General features: G+C 50.9%; 1 protein-coding gene across 3 annotated transcripts in view; it reads right to left on the reverse strand.

Annotated features, from left to right (window-relative positions):
* The window catches only part of LOC149372172 (microtubule-associated protein Jupiter-like), a 61,751-nt gene that overhangs the window by 26,468 nt on the left and 10,018 nt on the right, over window positions 1-25,265 (reverse strand). Inside the window, exon 1 of one of the 3 annotated variants that reach the window (XM_089566571.1) lies at window positions 18,740-19,102. The exons of the other annotated variants lie outside the window; for them this stretch is intronic. Within the exon in view, the coding sequence (XP_089422697.1) occupies window positions 18,740-18,759 (20 nt within the window). The 5' untranslated portion in view covers window positions 18,760-19,102. Of the gene's footprint in view, window positions 1-18,739; window positions 19,103-25,265 lie in introns of those variants that run through there. 3 annotated transcript variants of the gene reach the window in all.

The raw sequence follows: 25,265 nt of genomic DNA on the forward strand, positions 1-25,265 counted from the left end.
TAACGGAGTTGACTTTAGAACGGTCGTTATAAGGTTCCATAAACGTTGGGTAAATACTCTTTGCCTCGCCTGTAAGAAACTGGACTCCCCTACGCTGCTCGTTAATCACCAAACCTCGCACAGTAGTCCTCGCAGCTCGTTCGGGTGCGACCAGTACGCTTGCGTGTAGGGTACAGTATAGAGTAATAAATCCCATTTGAAGTGGCCCCCGAAAATAATTATCTCTCTCCTAGGCAATGGAGGCTGCGTACGCGTCAAGAAAAACGAAACCACTATAATAGCGTACATAGATGACGTTTTCTTGCCAGACAAGTAACCGGACCAGTCTTGGCAAAAAAATGACGCACCCGCGGACGATCCATAAAACAGACCGCGCACGGCTCGTCGAGCTACCGTAACATAACGCGCCGGTTTGCAACAGGTCGGGCGACTATATATACGCGGCGCCTTAGTGCCAGCAAGATTACTGCTTACGCGTCGAGGTTACGGAGCACTTGATCGAGGACGCTTTCCAAGCAGACATCTGTAAGTGCCTTGAGCCGAGTCGCTCATTTGCGGTGCCACGTCACTTCCGAGTGATGCAGCATCTTGCGACGTGCCTCGCTTTCGCAGTATATGAATGCGATGACGTCATTCGTGCGACTGTCGGCGCGTTCTTAGCGATTAGGGTACGTAATGCGGAGGTGCAGTGCTCATCTCCCACGGCACGCCGAACCGGTCGCAACGACTTTTAGTGCTTCGGTGCTCACGACGGAGGCGCCATGCTGCGGTGGGCACCGATCGTGAACGGAAATGCCGCTTTTTAACTGCTCCGCAAGGCTTTCGAATGTAAGTTTCCGTTCCTCAATTTTTGTAAAGGGTCGAATTCCACTGGTCGATCTGCAGCAAATTGATTAGCTATACTGCACAAGTGAACGCGCACGATGGCTGTCGGGCCGACGGGAGAAAGACAACCTGTAGCTGGTTGCCCGGATTAGAGTGGGTTGCTTCGAATCCGCCTGCGAGGCATGCAGTAGCCGCGTTTACATGAATGCGACAGAAGTCCACTCCAGCCCACTTTTTGAGGGAAAGGGAATGAGGAATAGTGTAGAAGACGAGTCCCACCTTTCCTTCTCAAAACCTGCTCTCTCACTCGAAAAGTGGACTGGAGTCGACTTATGTCGCATTCACTCTAAAAGTGGACTGGAGTCGACTTATGTCGCATTCATGTAAACGCGCCTAGTGTTGAACAAATGGGCCAGACGAACATGTGCGCTCTCACCTGCACATGCGGTTGCCTCATCCAAACCGGCCGCGTTTAGGATAAGTTCTGAACGAGATATGCTAACACTAAAATGTAAGCTGGATTAATAAGGGATACACAAATCAATAGCAAAATTCGAAATCATTTCATAAACTCCGGATGAAGCAATAATATACGCTCGTTGAAATTTTATAGGTCCATAGTTTTCGCAGTGAGTGCGTTGCAGCATTCAATGAAACTTCCTCATTCCTGACAGTTGCCTTTTTGAATTTTATAAGTGCGGTTTGTGTAATGGTGCCAGAAATTGTACGTATTTTGAAGGCATAAACGAAAACTATTGAAATTCGTGTCACATATATTTGATACGTCGGGCATCACAGGTTACAAAGACCAGCATTTTCAGAGAGGGCGTGGCCGTCGACAGAGACTCGAAAATCGCCTGTAATCCCCGATCGCAACGCGCCTAACAGCAGCAGTAGCAGCAGTGGAGAGCGCTTTTTCTCGGGGTGATCAGCACGTGTATCTATCTATACACGGCCGCACGGCGACTGCGCGTTTCGCGCGGAACCTTCCCTCCCTGCCAGGCTCGGCCCGCCGCCGGGTCAGGTTCACAGTCGTTCGAAAACGTGTTCGCCGCGGCCGCTCCTCGTCGGCGCGAAGAGGAGGAGGAGTGCGTTGCGCTAACGGACTGATACGTGCCCCGACTGCCGATGCCGCTTTTGCTGCCGCCTCGGCGTGAGCCGCTGCCGATTTACAGGCGACCAGGGGATAAGGGAAGCCCGCTGAGCTTGCTACAGAAGCACACCGCATGGAGCGTTCCTGGAAACGTTGAATAAAAAGAGAGACCGAATGAGGAAGCGGTGGCACGTATACGTAGTGTGCGTGTGTGTGTGAGGCGGCCCTGTTCACAAGCAAGTTCAAGGATAGGCTTCTCGAACACGCGCCGTTGTTTTTGTCGGTTATAACTTTTTTTTTCGCAACTCCCGCAGCGAAATATTATAGCCTAGTTGTTAGTGTGACAGGCGCGATTTTCGCAGAATTATATATATGAGCCCCTGGAGAGAGATTGCTGAGGCTATACAACCGCACGTAGCTATAATGAGTGTGCTGTCGCGTATGCAACGAAAGCTGCCCACGAAGTTCTAACTTAAGCTAACCTGATAATATATGGAAAAAACCCGCCTTACAATCTACACAGAACAAAAAAAAACTTTTATTTTCGGCTAAAAAAAAAAAGATCACAAATAAAAGCGTGAGGCTCGAAAGTACTTTTTTGTTCTAGTACACACATGGTATTTTCTTTCAAGTGTCAGAAAGAGTTTGTAATCTGCCACGTGAACGCAAATGGAGGAGTGTGCGAGATAAACACGGCGTTGAGTGAGCCCATACCGTACACAAACTTGCAGAGCCAGAAATAATTAAATCTACAACATCACCTTAACATCCCCGTTAAGCATTGTTTTGAGAAACGCACTCCAATCTTTTGAACGAAGAGAACATCCCCGAAGGAGCTACGGCTTTTATAAGCCTATACGACAAGACGAAGCCTTGTACCGCACTCTCTTTAAGTTCTCCATCAATCTGCAACAATAAATAGGGTCAACCAGAAGCGGCTCGCGTACGTGAGCGTGTTCCGGGAGTGTTAGACGTACTCGGAGCTTCGCGCAAGGAAGCTCAAGGCAGAGATCCTTCCAGCTATCCGTGACGACAAATTGCTTCCCACGGCACTAGACAGCGCGATGGTCGTCGTGCTCAGTGCGAAGCTCGCGGACGTGTCTTACACGATGCGCTATCGCAGTCGAGCGGCGACCAAACTGGCACGAAGTGACTACGGTGGATCAATTAAAGCGTCCATTTAGAGGACATCCAATTTAAGGCACTCTACGTGGCTCCTGTGGCTAACGTACACACGCCCTGCTGCGAAGCGAAGACCGTCGCCGCTAGGCGTATGATGGCCGTGCTGCCACGGCTTTCTTCGTTGCTTCGACCAACTCAGGCAAGCGTGAAAGCGTGCATTTTTAGAGCATCCAATGAACAACGTTTCTCAAATCAATTCACAAGCAAACAATCACCGATATGATCAAGTGCGACTACAGTGAACGCCTTCGGAAGAGCTGGCCGGTTTGGTTGGTTTATGGGGTTCAACGCCCCAAAGCGAATCAGGCTGTGAGGGACACCATAGTGCAGGTCTCCGGATAGAATTAGTCTCGACCACTTGCGGTTCTTTAACGTGCACTGGCATCGCACGGCCGCTAGAATTTCGTCTCCATCGAAATTCGTGGCGGGGATCGAACCCGCGTCTTTCGGATCAGCAGCCGAGCGCCATAACCACTGGGCCACCGCGGCGGCTGCCTTCGGAAGAGCGATGGCGCAAAGCGTTCGACTCAAAGCATCAGCTTAATGTGCGCGCTTCCTGAACACGTCAGCCTGTCAGCGGCACGTGCACTACTACTACTAGCGCGCCTCAAGTTCCGTCGTTCCTTCACGGCAGAGGGGGCTGGAAGGAAGTTGGCCGCACGCCCTGCCTGCTAGTTGCAGCTGCTACAGGCTGGCGGAACGGGCGAACGCCGCGTGCTCGCGACGGGTGGTGGCGGCACGAAGCATCGGGCTGAGCTGTTGGCCACTTCCTTTTTCCTGCGTTCAGCGGCGAGGAAGAAAGATGGCGGCGGCGACGACACGCTATCTCGACGCCGCTGCGCGCTTCAGGCACGCCGACAACGCGGCGAGGAATGACGAAAGTATGCCGCCGTTGTCTTTTTCCTTTCGACCTAATGAGGTCGCGCGGCTCTATATAGCGAACGGGGAAGTTGTCCCCCTTGTCAACGCGTGCGCGCGGGAGAGCTGTCTCGCGTGCCACTGGGTCATTATTACGTCAACGCAGCACGATCCGACTCTCTAAAGATCGACAAAAAAAGAAAGAAGAAAAGAAGCAGGTCCGGCATGTACGTTGATATCGCTTTGCCCCTCCTTGAAGCGCATGAATATACATGAAGCCGCAAGACCGAGGCTAAGTGATATGACAGTGAAGCGTGCAACTTCCCTCGCGTCATCCTTTCAGCGGACACCATGCAGCCGTCCTGCGTACATCCTGTTCCTTGTTTTTGCTAACTTTTTTTTTTGTCATAGGGGCTACACCCAAGTGTTTAGTTTCTCTATACAGCTGAAGTTCGTTTTATTACTGCTTCTGCGCGAACGGGAAGTTGTCAGGGTGTCGCAAATTAAAAAGAAAACAACAAACATTTATCGTGATGGCAAAACGAACGTTGCCGGACATTCGCGTTTTCCAGGCCAGCAAGCGCGACCGCATAGTTTACGTTCCTCTATATACGACCCGACGGTCGGAAACCTGTCGTCACTCGTTGCAACGTAATTGCGGTATAAGGATACGGAGAGGCATCGCGTGAGACAGGGCGATTCCGATGAGGTTGCCGTGCATTCGTTACACTATACCGCGTGACACGCGGCGTGTACAGAGAGCAGCTTTCATTATAATTGGGCCAATCACGCAAATACATTCCTCACGACCCGGCCGCGACCAACGCCCCGGTGCAAGGCCGTGCTTGAAGCAGCGCGTTATTTATCTCGTTCGTATTACTATACGAAGTACAGGATGTATCACCCCTTTAATCTCCTGCCGGTGGCGCCAGTAAGGCGCCCCTGCGGTCATCAGTGGTGCGAATAAATTCTCCGAGGGCTCGCGAATCAGCTGTTTTTTTGTCAGCCCTATAATATACGCAGCACTATACACAGACGCCAGCAGGCCCTGGACTCCGGAAGGACACGCCGGTCGTCCACTTATTCGCGTTCCCCGCAAATGGGCACTTATCCCCGTGTGTACACACATGCGTTTCTCGTACGCAACGGAAAGTTATCTCTGGCACTCAGCCACGATAGGCGTCGAGAAGGCAATGCCCTCTGGCTGGCCGCAACCAGCCGGCTGAGCGGGCACGTCAAGAGCAAAATCGAGTGTCAGAGGCTCGTGAGAGCCTTATCGGTTAAGGCATTTACGGTGCACAGGAGAGGTGGCACTCGTATAGTATACGTACGGTCGCGTTGTCTAGGTCGCACAAGCCTGCACCGACTCCTCTTCTCTTGGTAATCCGTGTTTTCTTTCTTGTGTAATAGTTGCTGCCGGGGTTGCCGCACTTAATCTAACGTCGTTTATTTTACGTCTCAGTCAAGGCCTGCAGACATCATCCTTATGTAATCGAATTGAGCTATGTCTTTAAAGTTAAAAGAAAAGCTTCGCACAAGATATCAAATCAAGCGCATCTTTCAACTCCCGGTACAAACAAAGTAAAAAAATGAGAAGGGATTGAATGCGCCGTTATGTGGCGCGTGCAACCGCACGTCTCGTTAGTTCAAGGCTGGTTACACGCTGCGGCTTCGGAATCGCTAATGCGGACGCAGTGGTGCTTAAGTAATCGCCCTTCTCCGCAGAGCTTAGCGAACGGGGTCACACAGCGACACGCGAATAGGAAATCGTAAGAGGACACGTAAGTACAGCTCGGGTACCTCTCAATTACCCGTCGCGGAAGCGGCGATGACGATGCTCATTCGGATGGCAGGCGAACGAGAGTAATGGATCCGCGGGTGTCTCTTTACGCGGAAGCAATTACGTTATGCCTTGTAAGGGCCGCTTCGCGCAGGAAGGTTTGCCGCGGGTAAGGCTGGAAAGTGTGAGGACGCGTCACACACCACATCACGCATTCACTCAAGCAACGCTAGACTAGGTATATAGTTTTCCAGTCCGTCCCCCGGAATGAACGAACTTCCGGTATATTGTGTGTGCCCCTTACAAAAAATTCTCTATACAGTTTGTAGGCTGACCATAGACTTCTGTCTATAAAGTCTATAGACAAATTCTAGAGAATAGTCTATAGGCAATACAAATCCTACAGACAGTCTATAGACAATCTATAGAGTTACGCCCATACACTTTTAGTCTAGAGGCAGTCTATAGAGCACGAATGGACAAAAGGAAATATATATGGGAAGGCAATAGAATCAATAAAAACTCTATCGACTGTCTATACAGACCATTTTTATAAGGGCGGGTAGGTCGATCAGCGAAACCATGTTGAAAGGGAGGGCTCGCAGCAATGCGCTTTAGCAGTATTTCTGCGGAAGTATTTTGTAGTGATTCCTTTTCCCATCCATTCAGTCAGGCTCGTACGTAACGTCGAAAACTGCCATCAGACGGGTGTCTCTTCCTGCCACACGAGCTGTGCGCATCGGCAGTTTCGGCGTGAATTTATGAGCCAGCCGCCACGAGAGGTGCATAGGTTCTCAATCTTGCAGCTCGCGATCGCTATTTATAAAGCTCAGTTCGCGCAGACCAGGAACGGGGTAGGAAAAACTTTCGCCGCGTTTTCCTTGCTCCGATCTCTATGCGCTTTCCTTTTTTTGTCAGTCGTTTTCGAACGTCGGCTCCGTTCGTCGAAGCACTGTTACTGCCCCCCCCCCCCCCCCTCCCCCAACGCGTCTATATGCGCCCTTTCCGCGTGTATCGTTGCTAAGCGACGTCTTACGTTTCCCGAAGGCTGAGTGATAAATGACGACGTCCCAGAAAAGCCGAGGCTCGTCCAGCCATGGCTGGGCCCGCAGGTAGGGCGAAGGCTTACGGACGCCGGGCGCGTACAAAGAGGATACGCTATAAGCGGAGACGACAGCCTTTCACCAGCTCGTCTGTACAGTGTCGGCTTACATCTAGCCGCATGTACAATGTCCGTCGTTGAGTGGAGTGGGGTTTTTTTAATCGGTGTACATAGAAACCGAGCACCGCTTGCAATGACGACAGCGAGCTGGCTTCGGTTCTTCGCGGTCCCTCTTGAAGAGTTACAGATTATTTACAACTTCCTGGCCGGCAGTTTTTTTTTTTTTTTTAAGCGCACCCCGTGGTCTTGTCTGGGCGGCAGGCGTCGCTCGTAACATAGACAACGACAGAATACAGCCGTTAGCTAGGCGGATTTACTGCGCTCTAAATAGAAAGCAGTAAAAAGTATCTAAGCTGTCCTCAAGCGCACTCCCTGTTATGAAGGGGAGTGCGATAGATGACAACTTACTCCCTTTTTTACTCCCATATAGGCGAATCCATGTTTAGAGCGTGCGAAACAACGAATATGGAACTAAGCACCTTCACACAAAGGACAAAAGGCGTCGTTGAGCTTTACCAAGACAAATAAGTTACGAACCCGCCTTGCGTGAACGTCGGAAATGGGACGACCTTTGCACCAACCAGCGTGAGATGCGCTCAAACGCCCCGGAGACACAGAAACCGCGAACGCGGTTCGAAAAAAATTACGCGCTTGTTATCGGCTATTTGCACACAGATTCCCACCGCTCGCTAAGCTTATCGACCGTCTCTAACCTAATGGTAAGTGGTTCTGATCGACGGGGAGTTACGCGGTTCGCAAGCTTGTCCCCGCCAAAACGACGGCTACACGGCAGCCGGAGGCTATAACGGAAGGGAACACGTAACCCAACCAACATCGCGACAAACAGCGCCGTTAGACGTGCGGCCAAGGCCTTCCCATGGGTATCTGGCACACCTGTTGCATGTTCTGTGACGTGGGGAGAGGGGTCTGAGCAACACGTAACTCGGCGGCAGCATATACAGAGGCCTTATCTCGCGAGAAAAAGATCTCCGGGGAGTCGGCGACCACAGACTGGCGCAATCCAGGGGAGAGCCGTCGATGAATAGAACGAAGCGGAGGGGGAGGAGGAGGCGTCCCCATTGTCGGTGCCCGAGAGACGGCGCCGGGGGTGCGAGATAGGATGCCGCACGTTCAGCACCGACGCTGTTGTTGCTGCTGTACTATAGGGAAGCGCACCTGAAGTTTGCTTCCACTGCACCAGCGCCACTTCTCCCCTGCCGGTCATTTTGGCGTTGCTGTCCGGGCACGTCGCCGGCGGAGCGCATTGAGCCAGCAGCCTGTCGGCTGGTACGCGCGTGCTGCTCGCGCAGCTGGCACTCTCTCTTTCATTGTGAGCACGTGCCGTCCTGCTCGCGGGCGCACAAAAGTGGTGTTGCCGCTCGCTGTGAATTCCGCGACGTTCTAAGAGTGGAGAAACTGGTTGTGTGTGCGGCTGTCACAATAGTTCTCTGAACATCAACAGCCAAGGAATGCCCGTGTAATTCTACAGATTTCCTGGTGATGTCCTACATTCTTGGGAGAAAAAATTTAATATTGGAAAATTGTAACGTACAGTAACGGAAATATTGAAGGTAATGGTCCACCCTTTCTATATGCAGCAAAATCTTAAATATTTTTCATCGCTCGTATCGAGCAGTTGACGATAGGAAAAACGTTAATATGAAAAAAAAAATGCAAGCCTATCGATGGGAGATTGCTATAGTCAAATCTTCCAGTATATGAAAAAAAAAATGCGGTCATACATTTTTTACTATTCAAAAATGTTTTTGTCCGGAATTGTTGCGTATGAAATGGATCAGAACGAGAAACGGCAGGCCTCGATAACTGCTATGGGCAGGGTGAAGTAAGCTTTTTCCTGTTACTAAACACGTTTGGTATGTCGCACGCGTAATATTATTTCTGCGCAGTTTTTGCTGTAATTCACTAAGCATGCAGTGTTTAGTAAAGCTCGCGCTAACGAAACTCATTTTTTTTACCGTTTTTTATTTTGGAGACTGACTGCAGCTAGCGGCATTATGCAGACGCGTGTGAGGCAAGGTCAGTGATCGCCTGAATGTTCCGACTTGTGACGCCGGGCTCAATTTTCGAAGTTGCTTTACATGTAAAAAATTTCAAAAAATAAAAATAATCAAAATGTTTGCTTGCACATGAATGAGCGTTTGCATATGAGCGATGGCTCTGCAAATAATTGTTTTGGGGATGCGCGTGCGCTGTAATCGGAATTAAAATAAATATACGAACCGATTATCTCCGTTGTAGCGATTGACAAACTAGAGCATTTTTTCTCTTAGCCGTATATAGCAAGCAGCTGGTAGGCGCATTTCGTGCGTGTTTTCGTTTTTCTCCTCAGCCTCGCGTGTCGCCTTAAGGCCACTTTATTTTAAGTTAAAATAAAAATTATTTCCATCATTATTCATCGAAACACGTAACAAAATCATTATTATTTGGCCAACAAACCTGCATGCACCGAAGTGCTCAGTCACCCAACGAAATTAAGCATCTTGCGAAGATGGCCGTGCCAAAAAAAAAAAAGGTATTTACCTCGAATTCCACGTCTTAAATGATCGCGTCATTTACTTGCGATACACATTTCGCCGTTACGGTACCGGCTTTTTCGTCAACAATCTGCTTCACGTAGTGGGCCTGATCCACTAGCAGTTCTTTTTTCAAGTTCGCAGCGAAAAAAAAAAATTCACTGTCCACTATTTCTTTTAACCTACATCTCAGAGCGTACTGCCGCGACCGAAAGAAGTGCGAACAGCGGAGTGCCTAGGCTCTCCGCTGTTGGAATTTATTTTCGTCACGCTTATACTTGGCTCGCAACACAAATACGCTAGAGACATCCGTGATACAATAATGTACCACTCTAGCGTCTTTTTGTTACTACCGAGATAAAAACGCATTGAAGATAAATTCCGACTGCGCAGCGCGTGGGCGCCGTGCTGTTCGCATTTTTTTCTAGCGCCCCTGTACATTTTGCTAATCCTCTGAAGCTCGCCAGCGTTCAAGCACGAGGGAAAAAGCTCGGGACTGCACAAAGAGATTTGCAGGCTGGCCAACACGTGCAAAGTACGTGCAGAACTGGCTTTTTTTTCAGGGGAAAGCGCGCTGCTCGCGCAGCTACTCAATGGGAGGGGTGACCGGTTTGCCCGGACAAAAATACGGAGTCGGTCGGAGAGGGCGCTTTTCACTGGCGTCCGCAGCGCCCCCCTGCGAAGCTGCGGTCCCCTATATGCCTCGGGGTCTCTTTGGGAAAGCGACTCGCCCACAAAGGTGGCTGCGCCCCAATGCAAGAGCTGCGTTGATCACAATGGCTCCGCAGTTCTGATTTCGTATGCACTGCACTCGCGTATACCTTCCTGCGGTTGTTGTTTTTGTTTTTTTCCTGTCCGTATATGCATGCGTACGGTACGCAAGCTCGCTTTCGTTACGTCACGTCCAATTTTCTTCGCTCTCGTGGAAGCATACAGGGGGCGTTGAATGCACATCCCCGCAGTCCCGGACAACGCTGGCGGATGTATCTAGACCTTGATCGAGGTGAACGCATGGTGCTCGAAGAAGACAAGAGTAGCGAGAAGTCCCCGCTTCTTGTCGTCCGTAAGAGGATTCATGAAAGTGCGTGAAAAAGAAAATGAGCGTTGGGGTCACTGCCGGAATGAAAACCGACAAGTGTGGGCCTAATAGGTCAGGTTTGAATGAAGACTTCAATGCGAGGGTTCGCTTATCGAGCAAGCCGCAAGATATGAAACCTCTCCGAACAGTCAGTGCGCAAGTCAAACCAATGAACCTATGTTCTGCGGACTGTCCACGGTGCAGACGTGACACTAGTGCTAAACTGCCTTATAGCGCGTTTGAATGTCTTGGCTGGGTGGAATCGGAGAAATGAAGTTGTCCTGCAATCTCAGTATGGCCCCGAAAACCGGTATTCATGAATGACGTGGGAGGGAAAAAAAATTCAACGATTCTTTCTTTCTTTTGTCTACTGTACTAAAAGTCAAATCCTCATCACTATTTCCTAGCTTGTTTGTACTTTCTCGCTGTACCTGCAGCTTCAAATCCTGTGAGCCAGTACGCATCTGAATCTCTACCAAATAAAAGTACGCGTTCTGCATACGCGTGGGCTGCAGTGCGGACTCCCGAAGGTTACCTGTGTGGGACGGCCGGAGGAAGAAACCACAGCGCCCGCGGCAAGGTGAGGGGGGCCTACGTTGTCTTAATGGAGTCACGCTCGATGCCGACGGAGAGCGGCTCGCGTCTCCAGCACCCAAGATGGGACGTAAACAGGTCCAAAATACACGGCGCTGCACTTATGGCAGAGTAACCGCACGTTGCTGCGCTCGGTGGCGACACGAGCAGCACACCTTGCGTTTATCGGCGCAGCTCGACCGGTCCAAAGACCAGCTGTTGTGCTCCGCACATTGCCAGACAACAACAACAGCGGCAACAAGCGAGAAATACGCCGGACCTTCGCTTGCATGCTTTCCTGTTTAGTTCTTGTCCTACCCGAAAACTCGTTCTAAAGCCAGGTACGGGCGCCGCTTCGACGCCTTCATGGCGTTAAGATTACGTGGTCGTTAAAGCCAGTAGCGGTCATAACGACGCTGAACGATCGTAACCACGCTTCGTTATATGCAAGATGTTGCAAACTTAACAAAAAAAAAAGTATCTCTTAACACGCGACAAAGCTACTGTAGGCGTTCCGAACCCGTATTTCAGCCTCTGAACCATTGAGGAAACCATTCTGTCATGTTCGAATTGAAATGAGAATAGATTAGCGCCCTTAAACTTCCGCTCTAATGTCTGAAACCGTAGCCTCTGTAATCAGACCTCTGCCCATGTCTAAAAGCTCCAGTAAGCATGCAATTTGTGCGCCCTAAAGTGCAGTCTGCGAGGAACACAATATTAGCGCCTACTGATAACTTCGTATCGGTAGTATTGACACTAACACTCAGTGTCTAATGAACTGTTAGTCTGGGTGCACCTTACATCTGGGCGCTGTACCCTGCAACAAAACTACTCGAGAAACGACTAAGGATGCTACAGAGATGAGCTAACGTGTGCAGTTATGACGCTCACTTGCCACTAAGTCTGAACAGCCGACGACGCGAACGGCTGGCAGTAATAAACACCCGTTCAATTCGAAGCCTAACAGCACGTCACTTCCACGTAAACAATGGTTAGGCGCATTGCCGCACGCGGCAAGCTTGAGCAAATGCCTTTCGGAGTCCGCGCGGTGCTGTTAGTCTACCATCGCGTTTTGTACGCCTCAGTTTCCTCGTTTTTCTTTGATCGTCAGAGTTGCAGCTTGTACAACAACCACACTGGCCTCACAGCGTGAGACTGCGCAGTGGAACAACTGGGCGCCGCCCGGTTGGGAGGCGAAGCGAGACGCCCGACGCGTGTTCGTTTCGAGTCGGGAGTGGTATTTCGCGTGAGTCTCCTCTCTACGATAGCAGCGGCGGCCGGCGCTACACTACTCGACGCTAGCGACCCCACGCGCCTGGCGCTCAAGTTCGCACGCAACTGTCAGGAACGTGGGCAGATGCGTGCCCCGCGAACAGCGCTGTGGTCGACGAAGACCGCAGCGCCAATCTGTGTGGTGACTCAGTTTCTATTCTGGTGTACGACCGCACGTGCTTCTGTTTTTAATTGCACACCGCAGAGAGAAATCTAGGTAGTGCGTAGTGACCGCAGCGGTGAAGACAGGCAGTGAACGAGAATCGTTACAGCCAGAAATAAGACAGGGAACTGCGAAAACAATAGACCAGCACGCTGTCCGCGAACGAATGTTCCCTGAGGATCTCGAAAAAGAGTGCACGCTGTCCGAACGCATGCGCCACGCCCTGTCGATAACGTTGTGCGCGTGGTTCTACGGCTGTTCGGAGCAAACATGAAGCGTGTTTAACCGTATAGGATACGCTTGGCTGTCAGAACGCGCAAATGAGCTGTATTCAATTTTAGTTAGAAAGAACGCCAACCTAAATTAAATTCTTTTCCCGACCAGACAGACCTCTGTCAAATGTTGTTTTTTTATTAGCTATATAATTGCTAAACTGCTGCTATACGCGAGCAATAGGGTGCTTCTATGGAGCGTTGTATCCAGCCACCTTAGACTGAGCAGGTAACACACGCAACTCGATATCACATGTGGGCAGGTGATATCGCGCGCACGCCATTTTAATTAAACGGGAGCAAATTGCTAAAAATGAAAGTAAAATCATTCATATCGTGCGCTTGTTTGGAACAACACATTAACAAATACGCATCTGCGAAGAACACGTTATACGTCTACAAATACATTTTTTTTTTTTTTTTGCAATGGATGTAATTCTTGCCAGTGAAACCAACTACTCGGGTGCACAATGCGTGCAGCAGCTGCAGAAACTAATTATAAGCAACAACACCATCTGGCTTGCGCCCTGAATTAAAAGCAGCTGTCACGAAATATCTCACGCACGGATATGGACAACAAAAGAGTTCATCCGTGCCGCCCGGTGATCCCTCGTTTTGCGGGACTGGCCACTTTGTCTCTCTCTCTCTCCTTTTCACAAGACGTGGGTGCCAGTGACCCTCGGAGCTCGCCCGCCGCGTCGCCTTATGTAGCAACGTTCGCTGCCTTGCTGTACGCGACCTTCGCGCTCTAGGGAACCTGGACCTCTAAACATCCGCGAGAAAATGAAATTTGATCTGCGTCACTGCGTGTGTTACTTTTCTAACCGTTTCCACAGCTGACTAAAGCGAAGGCCAACTTGCCCATGAAGGCAATGTGTAGAGCCTTTTTCTTTTTCTCGGGTCGTCGGTATGCCATAGTATTGCAATATGTTACGTTGAAGTTTCCCCGTCATTTGGTTGATCGAACCTTTCCTCGCACGCGTCTTGCGTTTCACTCGCAGTGAATACAGCGCCGGGGAGCCAAGGAGAACGACGCATTGCGTCAAATCGAGACTCCATGAGAGTATCAAGAGAGACGGAGCAGCGCTAAGTCGTGTTCGGCCGCTTTGAGAAAACAGTTTTCGTGCTTTCTCATTTTTATGCTGTTTGTTACACCCCGTAAGCTTTCATGTGGGTTGCACACTGACTTTCTTTTTTTTTCTGATGTGCCCACAAAGGCAACGATTTTACGGTACTAACGACGCTGGAAATGGACATTTTGGGAAACCTTCGGTGCTCGATGTTAACCGACATTTGCAGAGAGGTCGCCATGCGCCTTTCTTCGCGCACTGAAATGCATTGGCGAGACTGCCAATCTATCTCTCTCTTAACCCGAATGACTATGATTATACTTGAACGGACGCCTGAGTAGTTAGTCGAGTGTCTTTTAGTAATGTTCCACGTTATAGCTGCGTTTCTGTGCGTGCGAAACAAGAACGCAGTAAAGACGAGTAAAAGGTTCCAAGAATGGCGATCACATGCGCGTGTCTAGGTTATAACTTGTAACTTATAAACTTCTATGTGACGTGAACATCTGGCGACAGAATGAGCTCTTTGTTATCTATCGTGGCCTTCGAGACAACCACTGCATTACGTGTGGACGTTCTTTCAAGAATTACGACACGCATTCAATTGCTCGCGCGCATTGTCGAACGCAGGACTTGGCATTCAGATACACCTGCACGACACGTTCAAAAGTGCGTGTTTCTTCGAAAACTTGAATGTGTGATACTTCAGTCTGAATAGTTGGTCCCAACCTGCACCATAACTCATAACCGCGGCGTCTCTTTCATCTCGGAACCCTTGCGTGGCGGCCAGACGACGCGCTACACACACGGCGCGAGAATTAAGCCATTAAGCACGCATGTAGTCCTTGCATTCGCGTGGATGCTGAATGCCGACAACGTGCCTTTCCACATCGCCGAGCATGCAACCTTTGCTTCTAAATAAAGAGATGCCGCGGAAGCAAAGAGTGCTCCGTCTCGGCCCTTCTTCAACCCTCTTCAACCCCTTCCTCACGACGGGGGGTTGAGGTTTCTACCCCTGAAGTAAGACATTTACCGACGTCTTTCATTCTTTTAGAGCCTCTTGCTCTCCTCCCTCTCTTTTTTCCCAGATATACCGCTCCAGTTGCGGCCACAGGCACGTCTTTCACCGTCTGTTAGCCTCGCGCGCGGCGTTTAGAATCAAGCTGCGAATAGCCAAAGTTATTTGCATACAAGCACATGTAGGCTCCTCAAGTCGGTGCAGCCGACTCTATGCACTGTACAGAAGCAATAACATGCTGCATTAATAGTCGAAGGTTTTGTAGAGGCGGTTGCTCTGTACAGCGACCGGAACTTGGTCCGCATTCTCGGTCTCGCGGGCTGCTCGCCACCGACGGGCAGGCGGTCCACTCCAGCCTGACAGCGTTCTATCGCGAGATGTTGGCGCCAGGAACGCCGTGCCACTTGGCGGGAGAGGACCCAGAGCGCAAAGCACTGCATGCGGCTCATCAAGCGACGGAGCATGCGCGCGCGCGTCTGTCTCTCCCCAAATCTGTTATCTGCGCGTCGCGCACCGAGGCGTCCTTCTCTACAGGCGGTCGTCTCTCTCGGTGCCCGGCTTTCCTATTCGGGACAGCTCCCTGCTGCCAGACTGGCGCGGAGACATCCAAGTAGCCGCCGGGCCGCGCCGTATTTATAAACAGCATGGGGCATTGCACCCGAAGCCGTCTCCTCCGCCGCCAAGGCGCGCGCCGTCGTCGTGTGAGGCTCTTTGAGCGCGGGAAACAACAAAAAGTAAGTAGAGAAAAAAAAAAAATGCGCGACCCAATGCACCGCGCGAGACGGGGGAAAGAGGCGGGCTCGTGTGCTCTGGCGTGTGAGATCACGTGCGCAAATTATCTCGCTGAGCACAGCGAGCGGACGTCAGCGGGATTGCGGTCTGCGGTGCAAGATGGTCGCGCTATGTGTGCAGGACGTGACGCCGTCCCGTTCCAGGAGCCCCTCCCCGTGTTCTTGGCGAGGGTAATGTGGCGGTTTCCGGAATGTGCTCAGCGTTGCGCGGCTATAATGTCTTGGGCGTGTACGCGGGTGCATCGTCATGGGAGGGAAGTCTTTTGCTGTGAAGTTGGGGTCAGTCGTCTGAGGCTACTCCTTGATCGTTCTTCAAACGCGGCAGTCACTCAGAAGCATGAAGGTTTGGGCGGGCTGGCGATGACTAACTAAATACATGGCCAGAGGTTTCGCGTTAGATTAGCAACAATGGTGAACAGTTTTCTTTAGAGCAACGTGAAAAAGAAAATAATCTGCCTTTCAACTCCCTTAATCTGCAAAATTGTATATCTTTTCCGTGCTTCCTCCTACGGAAGCAAATGGGGCCCTGGACTAAAGGATCCACACTCTGGGGGTCTTCCTCCTTGCCTACCATTGCTCACAATAAAAGTTTTTTCTCTCCATATGTCAATAAATATTTTTCATCTTTGTCGGTACACTGCACAGGCTAAGGAAAGCGTTGAACTGTGCCTAGCTGATGCACACTGAATAGTAAAGCAACAAAGTTGCAGATTACTTGCTTAGCCTATTAAGCAAAGACAGATTCATCGACACGAACCGAAATGCATCACTCCACGTCCATTTCTCGTGAAGACAATCCCCGAAATTAAGCAAACAGAAAAGGTTCCAGTCCCTGAGACGTCACGCTCGGCGCTCCACGTTCTGTCTCTTTTTACTACGCTCTGCTGGCGCGGTGCGATCAAAGCGAGATGCCCGTTCTCCTCCCCATCTCACAACCTTCTTTCTGCGTTGTGTTCGCTCAAACGCGTCCTTCGCTGTGGCGGAGACTATCGGGGAGACGTTAGCGGCGGCCTGGAAAGCCTAACGTGGACCAACACAGCTGGCTCGCAAGAATGAGAACACAAAGAGGAACGGCGTGCTAACGCGCTCACGCGACCTACTCTGGCCCCCTCGGACGTGCGTCAAGCTCCGTCACGATGGTTGCACGCCGCGCACTGAAACGGATGGCAGCGCGAGGAATGGCCAAGAAGTCTTTCCTACACCGTCTTTCCTTAACTCGCCGGTGCTTCTGCGAATGCCTGCATTCCTATTGCGGCAGCAACCAGTTCAGCGGAGCATTTAACTAATCTGATTGCAGTGCTTGAACAATAGTATAATGTTATCGCCGCCGCATCTTTTTTGTTGTTTTTGCTTTCTCCGAGAACTGCAGTACATCAAAAACGACCCCACCACTTATGCGATCGAAGTGACCCCGTCCAGATTTCGCCAGTCTTGAGAAATCCGCCTTCATGATATTAGCGGTTCGGCATAGACAGGTTGTTACGCATTCATGACATATCTTTCAATGACACCGTGCTGTCTTAAAACAGCCTGTTCCCTTCACGCATGTTGTACCCCGATTTCATGCTCGCACCTTGATTCAAGATGAAAGCTTATCTATGCTTCCTTCGCTCCCTGCCATTATTAAGACATTTACTACGGCAGTCATGGTATTAGCGATCAGAATAATTTCATTCTCAAACTGGAGGTCACTCGAAGAGAAAGTCAATCGCTCAATGAAAGCAGTGGGCGAACGAGGCGTATCGCAGTAAGAAATCGCTGCCACCGAAGTACTACACGTGCAGTTGCGGCTTTTTCCGATAACGCGCTTCACGGACGGTGCAGTAGGCAGGCACGCGGTGCAGAACAAGGCCTCAGATTGTGTCCAGATAGGCTTCAAGGTCCCCCGGAGTACGCCGGCTTCCGTTAATGGGACAGGGGGCGAGACGGGAACGTGACCCGTTACGCGCAATGCTAACGCGAGGCTGGATTATAATCGCAGATCGATCATTGTCTTGGGCATACGAAAATGGTTGTCTCGCAGATCGGTGACGGGTTGGTTTGCCAGCTCATATCCGTAGCCTCTGTATATGTGTTGTGCCTTCGAAATGAGTACAGGACGCTTATGCGCTTATTTAGCAGCGGCCGACTGCCTGACCAGTGTATTTGGACGTACAGCCCGATCCCCGGCGAACTTCATGCGCCATATTAGGTATGCCGGATGACTTCAGGCCCAAGTAAATGAATTAATAAACAAAACAATGAGAGGACAAAAGAACCCTAATCGAAAATGTAGCTGCTATGAACTAGAAGAAATAACAAAACGAAATACAGGTGTCGCCATCACGGCCCGATTTCGCAAGTAAAATGCGCACGTCGACACCGAATTTTCGTCGCGGATCCCGGAGGCCACGCTGCACTGTCATTCATTTCAAGACGGTGGCAACCCGTACTTTTCAGTGAGGACGTCACGAGTTTGAATCGCCTGGCGGGAACATTTTTGATTCCAATTTTCTCGCCGATAAACGCGTCTTCTGCTGGCGCATAAACGTCAGCATAGCCAGAGAGAACCACACAATTTTACTGTGAACAAAAATTGAAAGGAGATGTCCTCAGTGTTCGTCTGAACACGCCTCCCAAGTGTTTCTCTCAGTTAGCTTTCGGAATGAAGACGACACGAGTCCCTACACAGTTTCCTGCCTACGGAAACCTCTGTTGATGACATGCACCCAGATCGGACAATCGAGGTGTGTTCTGAAGTGGAAGCACAAAAAAAGACACATCCGACCGCACTGTCTTCAGGCAGAACACGAAACCCGCTGTAGCACAGCTGTAGCAAAGGCGAGAGTACGAACAGCCGGCGCCCGGAATGTGCCAGCACGAGAGCTCGCTAGGGCAGAAAGAACGGCTGCCACTGCCGCCATAAAAGGAGCACTGGCCGCGTCCAGTAGGCGGCCTCTCCGCTGCTGCTGCTTTTCTCATCTAGCAAAAAGCCCCATCGAGACGGCGTGACGGAATGGGACCACGCGGCGGGATCTCCGCGCGCCGGCAAGACAGAAGAAAAGGCCCACAGATAGCGGCTACGTCCGTACCTGATGTGGTGCGCTGCCATAGCGGGGAGAAGCGGTTGCTGGTGGTGGCGGGGTCGTGTGCAGCTGCTGCTTGCGTTGTACCCAACGGGAGTGCTCCGAGACGAGGGAGCAGTGCGTGTGTGCTCGAGCGGCGGCGGCGGTGCGACCTATACAGGCGCGTCTCGTGCGCGTAATACCTCGCTGTCTCTCTCAGCGGAGAAAACTCGTTCCCCGCTGTGTCGGCGGAAAGGAAAGAGGGAGCAGTGGCGGCGCCGGCCACGGTCACGTGTCAGGGGGGGCGAGATGACGTCAGGGGACTCCTGGATTCTGAAAAGCCGCCCACCGGAACGAGGAGTTGCTGGTTGACTGACCAGAGGGTAAAAACTGTCTGCCGGGCAGAACGGCACATATACACAGCACTCAATCTGATGACGTCACATCCTGTCGCCTAACAGCGACGACGACTCCCCCTCTCTTCCTCTTCTACCCCACTCCACTCCACCCACCTCCCACCTACCCCGCTACACAGACACGCACGCACACTCGACCTCCGTCTGCTGTGTTCTTTCTGGCTTGTGCTGTGCGCTTTTGCGCGCCGCGAAACCATCCAGGTGTGCGAACCCGTCTGTGCGTACACGTCTCGTATAATAAGTATGTACACCGGCCGCGGTGCCGGCGCGAAGCTGAGAGAGCAACGGCAGGAGGAGGAGGAGGGTGTCTGTCTGGCGAAATGGAATGGCTGCACGCGAGTTGGGCACCGCGTGTGGCAAATGAATCGCGGCAGTGTGCCGCCGACACACACGGCTGGTGTGTGTGTGTACGCACACCCCGACGAGGAGTGAGTGCCCTGGCCCCTTCACGCCAGATGTGCTTTCACTCACACTGCGTTTCTCCTTCGAATATTGATCGGCTGAAGTCGCCTCACGTGTTCTCGCCTTAGTAAACTTGACAGAGAGACTGTGTGGTCGTCTGCCGGCCATGGTGATTGGAAAACGATCAGTGATTTGCATAACAACATAGTATAGCGACAAAGAGAGCTATTATATTAGCCCTCTCCACCAGGCCTCGACTCACCCACCATAGGCTATTATTTGTCTGAAGCTTAAGCAACAAATAAAAAAAAAAACGAAGATAGAGAGAGAGGGGGGTCCATATATGACTTACACAATGACAGCAAAATGTTGTAGGCTTCGGCGCTCTGCAATGTGCTCTACCGTTTCAGCGCGCCACAACGTGGAGGAGCAACAAAGCAGTAAACTCAAAATGGAAAAAAAAAAAAAGGCACCAGCGAAAGCGAAGGTTTGAAATGCACGCCGCTGCGTCGTTTTTCACTTCCCCTTTTCCTCTTAGCGTCCCGCCTTTATCCCATTGCTTTAATTAACTCGAATGGGCTACGTGCCAAGTTCACTGACCCGCTGTCGCGTGCGTTTTTTTTTGCAGTGGCTTCTGGCTGACGCAATTAGTGCGCGCGCAGCGGGCCCGTCCGACTCTCATCAGCCGCTGTCATCGGGTGCGGCGTAGGCAAAATGGGAACACATAATTGTCGCACGACGCATTCCGGCGTCTATTCACAGGGAGCGCACACAAAGGGCGGCTCTGTGCTTATGTGTGTGTGTGTGTTTGCTTTGCGAAACGCTCGGTTCCGCCGTCTGTGGACGCTTGGAAACATTCGTAAAGCCATCAAGGGACGCGCGCAGCTGTGTTTGAGGTTCGCACAAACCGGAATGTTTGGACGCCGCTTTGTGAATGTTCTTAAAAACAAAAATTCGCGGTGATTGCAGGAAAAAGGTGGAAAGAGGTGTGTGGGATAAAGGGATGTTTGTTGCTGGTCCGTGGCGGCAGGATATGTCTGTGAGCTGCAGGGTGTGAGAAAACGCACTTGTGGCGGCGTTCATTGAAAATGGTGCTTCAGAAATTTATCCACCCCCAACGGTCACTCAGTAAATAAATCCCTAAGGAAGGTAGGAGGGGGCTAGGGGGAGTGCAACGCTTTTTTTTCTTCCTTTCAGCTGAGGACAGTGCGCCCTCATTAGACAGACGTACAACAGACGTACAACATTAGACGAACCCTGACCCCAAAATGTGGCCGTACTGTTTGCGTCATTGTTCCGTCTGGCCCCACAAGTGGAGACGGCATCCATCAACGTTGCTTCTCCCGAGCTGACGACGACGAAAAGGCGACGTCTTGCTCCACGTGTGCCAGTAACTAACAGCATTACATTTCTTTAAATACCGTGACAGGAGCAGCATACTCTGTCAGCCGAATGTTTAGCAAGCTCACAACGCCTTTGAGCAAGAGCTGCATTCTGGGAGCGCTTTTGGGGCTCGAATCGCTCGGGTAATGATGACAAAACGCTTTCGCCCGACTTTTAGCTCGCGCTCAAGAACAGCGTTCCACGCGGTCTAGCTAGCGTGAAATGGTGACTTCAGCCGGAATGATTGCTCCTAAGTGGCACAATTTTAAGCGGTCTTTCATTCGTACAGCTCGTGTGTACGCGTACCCGGCGCTCACTACGCCCGAGAATGATTGCAACGACTCGAGAGCGGTGTGCGCGAGGCGTTTGAAGTTCTACAAAAGTACGCTCTAATTTCTTTGTGTGCTGTGCCGTTGTAAGTACGGTGTGGAGAGCGTTACGTTGGCTGCATCACTGTTTAATCCACTGAACACGGTGCGTCGTTTGTAAGGCATTATTGCACAGGGATCAAGCTATTTGGGAGAAACACAACGACATCTACGGTGGGTGTTTGCACTAAAAAAGTAAGAGGAGGAAATAATTCGAGGACAAAAGCTGTTCTAGTACGAACAATGCGCTGCCATTATAGCGCTTCGCAGCTCTACTACCATCTTTGGTCCTTTGCGTCAATGCATGCGGGCTCTTCATGACACCTAATCGGTAGCTCAGCTATTCACTGTTACTGCGCTGAGGCGCTTTAAACCTGCTGGTGAGATCTTCACAAGCAATTTTCCTTTTTTTTTTCTTTACACATAACTTCTAGTTGCTGTATCAGGAACACATATAACTTCCGAGTAATAACTTGTAGAGTTATCGAACTGTCTCCTCGCTTTTTGTGTTCCTCCTCATGTAACTCGGTTTCAATCATTTCCACCGCATTGCCCGGAAATGCTTCCGACGTACCAGGGGCGTACTCGCTAAAAAAACAAAGCGTACAGTGGGCGTCACGTCATCGTGTCTTCTCTTTTCTTCAAGTAGTTTTCCTCTGCGTCTGCTGCTAACGCGAAAAGCAGAACTCCCTCCACCAAACTCGTTTAGTAAGAAAAAAACGAGCCTTCTTTCTCCCCGCATCAAGGAAGGCATCGCCCCAGCCGAACCAGAGCCGACCGCGCCCCCTGTCGGGAAGCAAACTTTCTCGCCTGTTTAACCGTTGACGGGACCCACGCGAAAGCCATCCATCCCAGAGCGGCGTCAGCGGAAGCCTTCTGGCGAGTCGATTTCCTCTCGTGTGTGTGACTCAGGACGGGGAGACTGGGTGCAAGTGCTCGGCTTTTTGCCCCACTGCTCCGGGTTTCCTCACGAGGATGAGGAGGCACTCGGAGGGGCTCCGGGGGAGGGGAACAGCCTCTTCCCTTCAATCTCGGCCACCCCCATGGATGCAAGGCGCCGACGCCTCGTTGGTGCGCGCCACTTTGGCCAGCGTTGAACCCAATCCTGCCAAGAGCTTGCTGCGTGCCGTCGGCAAATTCAAAGCCATAGATAGATGCTCCGGGATGTGTGAGCGCCTATATACCGGCGTTTTTGCTGATTGTTCTCTTTCGCCGCTATACGGTGCTCGCTGATCTGAGCAGCCTTCCTCCCATCGGTCATCATTCGCGCCGAGCATCAGTCAGTCTGAGTAGAGAGGTTAGGGCCCGCCGATATGCCCTGGGCGCGGACGTGCCTTTTCATGGGACTGCACGGCGCGGCCACACCGGATTGCTCGGACAAGCTGAATGCGCGAACGTGTTGCACTGGACGAGAAGAGAGAGACGGAAAAAGCAACTAAAGAGGGAACGCGATTACAGCGCTTACCAACTCAGACACTGCTATTAGTGCTCAACTGCCGAGACCCCCCATTCGGTCATAGGTTCATCTACCTTCATAATCGTCCTCCCAGTCACCGACGCACCGCCACTAAAAACCATAGCCAGGGAAACTGACGCGACAGATGAGCTCCCACGAACGTATCGAAACACTCACCTTAGAAGAGATAAACGTTATGAAATTTCATGGGTCACAATCTGAGCCACTTTGCATACGCGCTTGTCGAGGAAACTAGCCAAAAAGACGAGGACTAGAAGAAAAAAGTACACACGACGAGATTGGACATGAAATGAAGATTTAGCATGTTTCTCCGATAACGCTGCTCGCACCCGTACCAGTGAAAAGGGCAGTTTGAAGAGTGCTCAGGACTCATTTCAGAACCCCGCCCAATGTTTTACTACGGGCGAAAGTTTGTTGCACGCTTTGGGCTAAACTGACGTCACTGAGATGTTTCGCAGCGCATCACAGTTTCTTGTACAGCTGGTAGACTAACCCTTCTCTCAGAACGCGCTCGCAGTCATTGATTTAAACGTCATGTCGGCTGTATGCGCTGCAGGTATTCAAACTAAGTCTTCCGGATCAGCAGCGTCTGGGCTACCGGTATGCGAACCATTGTCTGGAGAGAAATGAAGAAGTAACGCGAAATGATAACCGTAAGCTTTAATATCACGGCAGTTATCTTTCGTGCGCACATATCATGAAAGGATTGATTGAAAACACTTTGAAAACACGGCAACTGTTCTGGATGATCTAAAATTCAAGGAGGCTTCTTAGCTGACACTGTACAAACGTAATCACACGGTATTACAAAATTGTATTGTTCAATCACCCAATCGCTGTTACAATTGTTGAGCACCCGCCTCGTGTGCGGCGGGAGGTGCGGGGTTCGATACCCAGTGCCGCCGGGTACAAGCTTCCCTTGACCTTGTGGTCGTTGACCCCATCTTGCGTAGACGAAAACAGCGTCTGCCATGGTGCTCTTTGGCCACAGATGCCCTTGCACCGTAATAAAAGCATCATCATCACTGAAATTGTGACTCGGTTCCAGAACAAGCAACCCTAATTATGTGCCTTGCTGTATCACCGCTTGCTGTAAGCTGTTATTTTGTATTGCTAATCTTATTTGCTCACATTATGTAACTAGTGGCCACAATTACTGCTCCTCACCGTATCACCACTTGCTTTATTGTGTTGTTACTTATCTATTGCCGCCGCGGTGGCTCAGCGGTTATGGTGCTCGGCTGCTGACCCAAAAGACGCGGGTTCGATCCCGGCCGCGGCGGCTGGAATTTCTTTGGAGGAGAAATTCTAGATGCCCGTGTGCTGTGCGATGTCAGTGCACGTTAAAGAACCCCAGGTGGTCGAAATTTCCGGAGCCCTTCACTACGGCGTCTCTCATAGCCTTAGTCGCTTTGGGACGTTAAACCCCATAAACCAAACCAAACCAAACTTATCTATTGCTACTAACTAATGCCGTATATAATGGCACCGGCCTTGAGGGCGCAATAAACAAGTAAATAGGCCCGAATAACCGATTTCACGCGTGGAAACAAAAAGCGGTCGATTCCTCGCGGCCGTCTAACGTTCAGATTCGAAGAATCGGGGAATAACCGCCCTGGACACACGCCAGACTAACGCTGGTACGCTACTGCACATCGTATACGTGCCGATTTGGAGCCCGCACAGGGCGACGGCTCGGTTGCGTCGTTGACGAGCGCCGAAGACCAACGTGAGGCAAGAAAAGAAAGAAAAAAGTGAAAGAAGCGAAACAGCGCCAGCGCTGAGTGCCTCACGGTTCAACGAACTTTGCGTGGAACGTCGGTCGGCGTGGGTGGGGCAGATTCTTTTCTTTTATTCTCGGAATACCGCAGAGGGCACGCGGGAGAGGGAAACCGGCAGCGATCAATTGTGTTCGCGTCGGCGTTGCTACGCGACTCTCGATTTTGACGCTATTGTCATGTCATTGGCCTTGAATTCGACGCCCGTCCGACGTCGATACGCGCGCGCTATTCAGTTTCGCCCTCACGAAGTCAAGGGGCGTTAAGTGCTTTCACGGATGTGCTTCCGAAAAATGACCGTATGTCACCGCTTCCTGCAAGTGAATGACTGGAATGTCCGCTCCAACATGGCCATTGTAGGCTTGCACGAGATTTTGTTTATTTGTTTCGCCGAAATATACCTTTCTGTCGTTTCTGCTGACTGAAGCGTGCCGCATGAAAGCCACGCAATTTGTATATTTATGGGATAGACGCAAATTGAGTGTTTTAAAGTATGCTCTTTCTACAACTCACGCAAGCCACAATCATAACTGGCTCTGTCAGATCCAAAGGAAGAGAAACTCATTGACGAAAGTTTTGATTCGTTCTGGCTCAGTAGCAGCTTAACCGCCTCTTTTTACACTAGATTGTCCCATTTGCTGCTCTGGCAAATTTCACAGGTCCAACATCTATATCCCTGTATTCCCGTAACTCGAATTTATACGGTCAGCGGTACAGTTGCATGCACAC

This window comes from Amblyomma mixtum, chromosome 1 (genome assembly GCF_055824585.1).
Source record: "Amblyomma mixtum isolate Tamu chromosome 1, ASM5582458v1, whole genome shotgun sequence".
NCBI classification, from domain to species: Eukaryota; Metazoa; Arthropoda; class Arachnida; order Ixodida; family Ixodidae; genus Amblyomma; species Amblyomma mixtum.